This window comes from Cimex lectularius, unplaced genomic scaffold, assembly GCF_000648675.2.
Source record: "Cimex lectularius strain Harlan isolate CLEC.00 unplaced genomic scaffold, Clec_2.1 scaffold63, whole genome shotgun sequence".
Classification (NCBI taxonomy): Eukaryota; Metazoa; Arthropoda; class Insecta; order Hemiptera; family Cimicidae; genus Cimex; species Cimex lectularius.
In genome coordinates this window covers 2176363-2186491 of record NW_019392694.1, presented here as the reverse complement: position 1 = coordinate 2186491, position 10129 = coordinate 2176363, and the positions used below count along the sequence as shown (strand labels likewise).

General features: G+C 35.0%; 1 protein-coding gene across 1 annotated transcript; it reads left to right on the top strand.

Moving 5' to 3' along the window:
* The first annotated feature begins 8696 nt into the window (after positions 1-8696).
* Positions 8697-9685, top strand: LOC106674265 (serine protease ami-like). The gene has a single exon (XM_014406888.1). It carries the CDS (start codon positions 8718-8720, stop codon positions 9663-9665), a length of 948 nt encoding a protein of 315 aa, XP_014262374.1. The 5' UTR covers positions 8697-8717; the 3' UTR covers positions 9666-9685.
* The last annotated feature ends 444 nt before the right edge of the window (positions 9686-10129 follow it).

Here is a 10129-nt window from a genome sequence, read left to right as displayed (position 1 = left end):
TTTATATTTAATTCTCTCACTTAGAAAGAAATGGAAAATAACAATTGCCATAGACCGAAAGAATACATTTCGCTTTTTAACGCTTGTATTATTAAAATTATCTTACTCTGGGTTCCGGGTCACGTCGGCCTTAAAGGAAACGAAGAGGCCGACAAAGCGGCGAAAGAAGCATCGAAAATGCCGCACGACCCGGACACTCTGGTTAGTCCGGCGGATATCAAAAATTCCTTCAAACAATTAAGCTGGAATGAATGGCAAAACAGATGGAACGCCCTGAATGAATAAATAAAGGTGCTAAAACCGACAGTCAAACCTTGGGTCGCTGAAATTCTCAGAAAGAAAGAAAGAATTGTACTTACTCGATTAAGGATAGGCCATACCCGCCTAACACATAGACATCTCCTCATCGGCAAGAGACCGAGGAAATGCCCCATGTGCGGCGCAATTTTGACAGTAAGGCATATTTTAGAAGAATGCGAACAACTAGCGCCGCACAGAGCACTGTGTGGCCTTCCTAATGACACAACAAAAGTATTTAAGCATTACAGCAGTGATTATAAACGGAAGGTCATTGATTAACTAAAATTAATCAATGCGTATGGCTATATATAACCCACCACACGTGGTATATCCCTCCTATTTGTATGAATGTATTTATTTGCGTGAATGTCGAAGTATGCATGGGTGTGGATGTGACGGAATATGAAGTACCCACAGGCCCACCAAATTAGTATAGATATGTTATATATTTGTAGTATGATGTGAGGGACGGGTCATTGGCATTACGTTGGTACTATACTTCCGAAGTGTAGTGGCTTGTCCAGAATGAATGTATTTATTAGCGTGAGAGGTGATGCGTGAAAGGACGTGGCTGTCGAGGAATATCGAGTACTCCACAGGCCCGTCAAACAATTTAGATTAGGATAGGTTAGTGTGTGAGTGGAACTTGTAAATACAGTTTGAACGTATTTATTAGTGTGAAAGACAGGGGGCCGCAAGATCACGATAATCTTCCGACCTCCAATTTAGTTGTAGTATAGGTTAGTAAATTAGTATGAATGTGAATTTTGAAAATGTGTAAATATTATATCTATGTATTTTAATTTATCATGTGTGGGAGGGTAACAACAAACAAGATAACGAATCCCCTATTAGGTGAATCGGAAGGCAACAGTTGTTTAGTTGAAGAAGACTCAGAAAATAATATACTCATAAGATGAATATACACATAAGATAGATAAGAAGGCAAATGCGAGAAGGTTTATATGTGGGGCGCCGGCGATGACCCAGGTAGTTAGCCGGCAAAAAAAATCTTTTTATTTGGTTGAAACGAAAAGCTGGTGTCACGAGCGGGATTCGAAACGCTACCTCAATACGCCGCTGCGCTACCATTTGAGCCATCGCGACTTCGATCCACTCGGACACCAACTTCCCATATCAACCTACAACTTTCGAATTTTCCCTCCTTTTTGCAATTTTTCAAATGTGTAACAAGAATTCGCTTCTCAGCGACATATGAAGTGGGCACGGGGGGCTGTTATTGAAGTTATATTTCGTTTTAATTATTAAATCCATTATATATAGTGATCTGATTGACCAATACTTCTTTCAATTAATTCATCTTAATTTTTATGTAAGGTTTTGGTTGAAATGAAAGTGAAGTGATGAAGTGGTTAGACCAGCGGCGTATTGATCCGAAGGTCGTGAGTTCGAATCCCGTTCGTGACGCTAGCTTATCATTTCAACCAAGACTTGGTTCTCGCATACAAAGAATAATTAATTGAAAGAAGTAATTTGGTCAATCAGATCACTAAATATAATGGCTTTGTAATAATGCTGAAACAAAAGCCAGAGCGGAAGAAAATTCTATGTTGAACATCAAACATGAGCTAAGAAATCTTTGGCCTGGACAAATCCAACCAAAAATTTCTATTTTCTTATTGCAATAAAAATTCTTACTTAAAAGTTCTGATGGGTGTTTAAAATAAATTATATCTAAATATTACATCTCATTTAGTACAATACAGCTTTTCATTTTTGAATCTTAGTTGAAATCGCAGACCTACTGATATATACTAACCTAGACCATTCATGACAAAGACATAAAAATATATTTAAAAAATAAAACATAAATTAGCTAAAATATGTTTATTCTCGGCCCATTAGCAAGAATAGTTGGACACGGGCCTCAGATTTTTCAACAGTTTCATTAAAATCGGTGAACCCTGTAGCCTCTCGTTGTTTCTCAATAATTACTATTGTAATGAATAAAAATTAATAATTCATAATTTGTTAAAGTCGTGAGGAGCAACCAGGAATGTGGTAGATTAGAAAAATACCTTTTCATTTTTTTGCCGACGATTCGACCTTTATTCGATTCTTCTTCAGGGCATAAAGTGTGGTGCTATACTTCATGCCCTGAAGATGACCCGAATAAAGGTCGAACCATCGGAAAAAAAATGAAAAATGTGTTTTTCTAAACTATCTCATTCTTGACCCCTCCTCACAATTTCAACAAGTTATGAAAGAACAGGTCACTAAGAAACACACATTAAATATTTATCTTACTTGTACTCGACCTGATTATTTACTTACCCTCATGCTCTTTAGTAAAATATGAATATGACGAAGTTTTTTGTTTTGTTTTTTTAACGGGAGTTCATCAAGGATAAAGCCTGACGTTCAGATGTTTTTGAAAAATAAAGCTTGTAATCTACTCTAATTTCAATCGAAGTAATAACTACAAAAAAAAGTTGAAATGTAAATCTATGGATTTTAGATGGGTTTATGCTTTCAAGAGAGATTGTAACCTCTCTTCAGTTCTTGCAGTGCATCTAATTAATAACGACTTGTCTTCTTGGCCTTGACAGTCTCATGTTTTTCTGCGAAGTGATTCTCCATAGTGTTATGTTAAAAAATTTGTTAATATATTTAGTTATTTTTTGGCTTCCTCACAAAACGGTATGCTTCATAAATGAGACAATGTGTAAAACAAGCCTAAAGAAGAGTATGTCATGTCTGCAGTGCGGCCGTACTTTAGTTTGCACCAGAGCAATCCTGAATTTATTGACATCAATTTCTGTATCTTTGAAACAGCAAAGATGACGGCTTTCCATCTCTAGTTTGTTTATTTTGGTCTTGAATCACCGAAATAACAGACTGTTTGTATTTTGTGACATCTATGAATAAGAGGTGTTTAGTGAGCGCTATTTAATGATTATTTGAAGATCGTGAGATGCGGTTTGGTGTAACGTAAGTTTTAGAAAAACATTTTCTTTATATTGCCAATGTTTCGATCATTATTGAGATCATCTACAGGGCTCAATTTAGCTTTCCTTTTCCTATTTATCCCCTTTCTATATAATAATTCAGATATCGTGAGATGCGGTCGGGTGTGATGTAGGTTTCAGAAAATGTTTTTCTGAAACCTACATCACACCCGACCGCATCTCACGATATCTGGATTACTATCGATTAACCGTCACTAATCTCTACACATTTCTATATAATCCTGAAAGGATAATCTGGCCGAACCATTACCAACACATTGTTCCCCTTTGTCGGTTTTTTCACTTCAAAGAACAAAGCCTTACACAAAATTGTCTTTTATATACCGACTTCCTTCCCCACCCCTTCAAAACCAAACATATATAAACATAAAACAGCAAAATCTCACTGGTACTCTCAACACGACACGCAAGGATGGCACAATTACACAGAATACAAACACTTTGAGCCCTGAAGATGATCTCAATAAAGATCGAAACGTTGGCACAATAAAGAAAATGTTTTTCTGAAACCTACATCACACCCGACCGCATCTCACGATATCTGAATAACTATCGATTAACGGTCACTACTTCTACACAAAGATCGAAACGTTGGCACGATAAACAAAATGTTTTTCTAAAACCTACGTCACACCAGACATCATCTCACGATCACAAATAATCTATATGTAATATTGGCAATAAATATTTGTTGTATCATAGGTGGTTTTCAGTTTTGTAAATAATTAGGGTGAAATTTCAGTAAACAAACTGTTACGAAGTGATGTGGTGGATCTCAATTAGTTTCTCAATCAAGGTAATTTACCTAATGTAGCAGTGAATGTTTATTTACTATGGAAGGATGGCCTATTTGAACCTACATGAACAACAAAAAATGAATATGGAATGAAAAATAGCCTCGACCAAAATATGATACAATCCTTTGGTACACTATTGAGCGTAACAAGGTAAAAGGAAATGATTACCACGTACGCAAAGTAAGAACCAAGAGAACTGAGTGGCATGTTTTTAAATTTTTTAAACCTTTGTTCAAGGATGTATGGAAGGACTTTTCTTCAGCTTCCCAAATCGACAAAGAGCAAGGAACGTCAGACGCCTGTTATAATCAGAGTCCCGAAGTCCCTGGACAAGATGAGAGCAATACGGCTTAATATTGTAACGCAAGAATACACCTCTAATTGTATTTTTTGAAAAACCTAAAACCCATCCAAAATTTCGGAGAGAGGAATTCGAATTTTCGTGAACATACAGTAAAATAATCAGCTCCTCGTCGAAATTACCGGCTGCCTGTTTCTTGGTGATGGAACAGCAACTGATATTTATTCCAGGAATTAAGATTTGCTCTCATAATGTGAGTTTGGCAAACAATGAAAAGATGTAAACAAAAAAGGTATTTAATTTTTACTTTAGAGAAGGAACAAATTATTGCAATTAACAACGAAACAAACGAAAACGTTTTTCAAACTTTTTGCCATAACTTTGTCATTTTTTGAGCAATTTAAACCCCATTGTATTCAGCACAAAAAAATCCTTAAAAAATTATGTGTCAGGATGTATAGGGTACTTGAAATTTTGAAGTAGAACTGGGCCTGAGGTACCCTATACAATTTTTTTCCATCATTGAAACTAGACTAAAAAACATTAAACATGTATTTTTACTTTTTTGATTTCCGTAAGCATATTTTTGAAAATTGTAAAATAAGATTGAATCTTGCCAACATACGACAACGCTATGGTGAACGGTCAGATTATTTCATGGATTATGCCATGATTCGAAACTGAACCGCTAGGGTGGCAAATGTACCTAATCTCTAGGCCACCGCGGTCCCCTCAAACTTTCGTTCATATTTGGTCTTTTTTTTAAATTAATCTTTTTTTATTTGTTTGTCACGAGGCGCTAGGGGTCGCCTACAGACACGTTTAGGTGGGACAAATGCCCCTTCCATCACAGAAGGTAGGTCAATCAAATTTCTGGCTAATATGCTCTCGGCTCCTGATCTCTGCAGCGAACTGATCCTAGCTTCTCTAACTGGTTAAACCGAAAGTGCTTTTTATCTCCACCGATTAAGCTCCTCCGTTCGCTCAATTATCAATGATTAATTATTAATTATTAATTATTAATTGCCACAAGAAAGTTTGAGGCCTATTTACTTTTAGTTTGTATAAATTTTACCCTTGAGTTAATAAATTTATTTTTGGTCAAGAAGGTTTTGTTTTACTTTTGCTTTTCATTTTACTTTTCTTTATTTTAATTCCCCCACGCTTTCATCACAGCGCACTCTCCTGATTTCGCTGTACGTGGGCATGGAAACTGCGAGCCATTTCCCGGACTTAAGGGAAGTTTAGGTAAACGAAGTCCGTCGCAGGATGGAACAAAGCTGACATGTTAAAGGCTTCCAGTTTTATTTTATCTTTCAAGGTATGTAATTCATATAAATTATATACATTAAATACGTACAACCTTTTCCTGATAAACATTCACATGTATGTTTTATAAAGTTACAGTTTTATTAACTACAAATTTTGGTAATACCCTGCAAAAGATGCAGAAAAACAGACTCTTTTGAGATGAAGATTTAACAAAAATGTATAGTTTCTAAGAAACTGACAAACACACCGGCAGAGAATATAAAAATTTGATTTCAAATTCACTTCTGAGGGAATAACATTCAACGATATTATCATAAGCTGCACATATATTAATAATTTTTTAAAAATCATTAAATACTTTAAGAGTTTTACTTAATAAGAAGTCGTTCCATTCATAAAATTATTATTGTGCTAACGTCACCACTGTATTTAAAATAATTTCCTTCGAAATAACACGAGCAAAATTTAAATTTGTAATATCGCATCATATAGTATACAATTGATCTCAAGATTTAGTATTTTATGAATTTAAAAAAATAATTGTTGAAAAAAAAAACAGATGATGAAATAGGTGTATAATTTTTCATTATTGTTTTAACACGTTTGAAGTTTCGCTGGGTTTTTTATAAATATATTAATTATCTAAATTACTGGTGATTTGATGATATGTTTTTTTATTGTTTTTCTTTCCTTCTATGTGCCGGTAATTACGTAAGGGAGAATCGTTGATATAAAACGAAGACTTTTCAATGGACCTTACAGAAACGCCATCGTCAATATGGGTGAGGTAGTCCTTCCAAAGACGAACTGCACTGCTCCTGAGAATTGAATATCAACCTGTAGAGCCGCTATCACATCGAACATTCCCTTCGCTGTAAAAAGCTGCTTCTGCATCATCTACCGCAATGCTGACTTTACTGCCATGTGCTGAGGACAGATACCACCATAGCGCACAATGTTACCATCTTCATTTCCAATCGACGTTTTACAGCTTTCATCGTTCCCGGCTGTAACTGCACTAACTCTCAAGCAATCCGAGTCATAATAATCATATGAACCCATTCCATCTTTCTGTAGTAATGTCCAACCGATGACAGCATGCTTTTACGTTATCTACTATATTACTCCACGCAAGTAAAAACAGCTTCGTGTCAGTTGATATGACAGTGGCCGGGCGGATATTATATGAAAACAACGGATTTGACCTACAGCGATATCAGCGTGGAGAATAGGCAAGTTTCGACACATCTTACAATTTGGTGAAACGGAGTAGTGTTTTACTGTTCGAACTACGCCATGTCAATGTAACAGAGCGCCAAACAACGTTATCGTGGCTTACTTCTATGTAAATTTTACGTCCATATCAATAAAATCTTACAAAATAGTGGGCTGACAAATTTCCAACTGCATCTTCGATATTAACGTCAAACCACAGGTTTCTAGTAGTACGATCTTCTAACATGTATCCCGTTGTGATTCTCCAACATCACAATAATTACGGCTAATGTAAACTTACTAAATCTATTTTTCAACATGGTCTCAGATTAAAAACATCAAACATTTGCAATATGTAATCATGTGTCATTTAATGAATAAATAAATACTGTATCGTAGTAGTTTAATTTCAAATGATAAGGCTCAAAATTAATAAGTTATAAAATTTTATATTAGGTGTGAGTAACGCGGTTGCCATACAGATGATACTACTTTTTTTCATTTATCATAGTTTATGTCGATCGAGCTACCACACAAAAATAATATTGGCTTATAAACTTATAACTTGGTCTTTTACACGTAACATGACTATAAGTTTGACAACAGGTCAGGCACTACATAAACAAACAGCATAGAAGCAGGGTAGCCAATTTGTGAACAGAAAAATAACGAACATTTCGTTGAACAAATCACAGTTAACGTGTTGAATAGAAAGGTGACATATGACGCTAAATGTTGCGCACTGAACGAATGTTTAAAGTTATTTGTGATTGTTTTGATATGTCTTTATAATGTTCAAAACAGACGGATTTATAATTGAGATACACCAAGCGAAGTGAAATTTCCGCGTGATCCGCTGATATTTGTTTCTAAGTATCCGAGTTGGAATTCACCTGTTGGAAATAAAAGAGCGGAGAGGCTGGCCAACAAAGCAGCAAATAGCAATTTCTAGAAGGCAAAGTAAGTTATTACAAGCTATAACGAAAGAGGAAACTATGAAAAAATCGGTTTTGTACCAACTTGGATTTCCTCAAGGGTCGCATTTGGGGCCTTTTCTATTTAAAATATATATATATATGGTAATAAAATTAAACACACACATTAATAAATGATGTTCAACTAATAATAATATTTTCATTTCTGAGAATTGCTCAGGTATGACCTTTTATCAAATAAAATATTCAAACTTAACTCACTCCTAATTAGACCTGAAACTGTTACCAAACTTTCACACGCACATTAGTAAAACTACTGCCAAAAGAAAGAAAACTTTAGGATTTATTACACGCCATGATAAACATTTCCGTGATACACTTAAAATTTTATACCAAGGAAAATGATGGGAAAAATATAAAATCACTTTTGAAATTGATTTTTTATAGCAATAGGTTTTATAGCAAACACCAACTCTAAACATATATCATTTACTAATTTCGCTCCATACTCATAGTAAACTAAACTACCATGGTGTAATGTTTATTTATTTATAAAATATGACATGATTGTGTATTGGTCAGTAGGTTTGTGGTGTGTTGGCGACGAGTTTAGAGATTTGTTTGTGGTGTTAATAACGAAAGATATTTTAAGGTCCTTTGATTATCCTGTCGCATAACAGTCTTGGCGATCTCGGTGCCCAAAGTGAAATGAAATTGATTTTTTTATAAAAATAGATTATATAATAAAAACATCTCTAAAAGTACTATATAACTTATTGATTTTCAGCCTTTTTTATTTTATATTAAACTTATACAATATTTGTATAAAACAAACTTGTACAATATTTATTTATTGATAAAATGCCACGTGGTTGAATATATCAAATGATTGATATTATTTGAGACAATGTTGAAAAGTAAATTCACTATACAATTTCCACTGACTATAATTACTGTGACCTTAGGGACTTTTCATATGGTACCTGCTGAGAGCATTAAACCTATTCCGGCGACGTACAACACCAGGTTCGCTACTGAAGCAGAATTTCCATTTAAGGGTAACATAATAACAAACACTATTTCATGTGGCTCGATAATAATGTCCGAAACATTTGTACTTTCGGCAGCGCACTGTTTTATAAGATTTGATAGTTCTGGACGTAAAAAGTACATAGATCTGTCAGATGCGTTCATGTTGTTTGGTTCTTTGTTGCAAGGAGAGGGCTTAATGCGAAGAATAGAACACTACTCCGTTTCACCAAACTATCAAATGTCTCAAACCAGCCCCGTTCTCCACGCCGACATCGCTGTAGCCTATTTAAATGAGCCGTTGAAGTTTTCATATAAAATCCAGCCGGCCACTGTCGTATCAACTGATCCGATGGTTTTTTTACAAGCGTGGAATAATATAGTAGATAACGAAAAAGCATGTTATGTCATGGGTTGGGCGTTAATGAAGGAAAATGGAATGGGTTCCTATGATTTTTATGACTCGGATTTCTTGAGAGTGAGTGCAGTTTCAGCCTTGACCGATGAAAAATGTAAAAATTCGATTGGAAATGAAGAGGATAACATTGTGCGCTATGGTGGTGTCTGTGCTAAGCACATGGTATTAAATGAGGACGTTATGGCAGGTGACGCAGGAGCAGCATTGTACTGCGAAGGGAATGTTTTCGGTGTGTTATCGGCTCTAAAGGCTCATAAAGAGTACACAAGAATAGCGCACTTCTTTCTTTTGAAGGACTATCTCAGCCATATTGAAGATGAAGTTTCTGAGGGATCCATTAAAAAAGGCCATTTTTTTATATCAACGATTCTCCCTTACGTAATTACTAACACACTCATAAGCAAATAAAAATAATGCTTGATTTATTATTTCAATATTTTATACTAAGTATAGATTTATTAGCACGCTAGAACCGAGTAGACCGTTTGCCGCAAGTCAATGTAAAATTCCTTATATAAAATTTAAAAACAACAACCAAAAATTAAAAAAAAAATCAAGACCTGTTGATGTAAAAAAAACTATAAAAATACTATACATGCTATTAAGAAACGAGATTTTACGAATTTATAAAATAAAAAACAAACAAAATAGGTATATAAAAAAACTTATATATCTCTTCCTTCTATGCAAGAAACCCAATTTTAAATGTTCAAATGTTGTGGGTACTGACCAAGTGCCTGTCTGTTCCTTTGTCGCGTTCAGTAGCCGAACTCCGGTCAACGTTCGTCCCCTAGATACAAAGGCGAAATTCCGCTAGCGCAACGCGTTCAGGAAGAAAAGAAGATTTTTAGATGCATAACGAACATTGTAGA

Bases quoted from the DNA above. Each gene is read 5' to 3' on its own strand.
- LOC106674265 (XM_014406888.1), top strand. From the start codon at position 8,718: ATGTTGAAAAGTAAATTCACTATACAATTTCCACTGACTATAATTACT.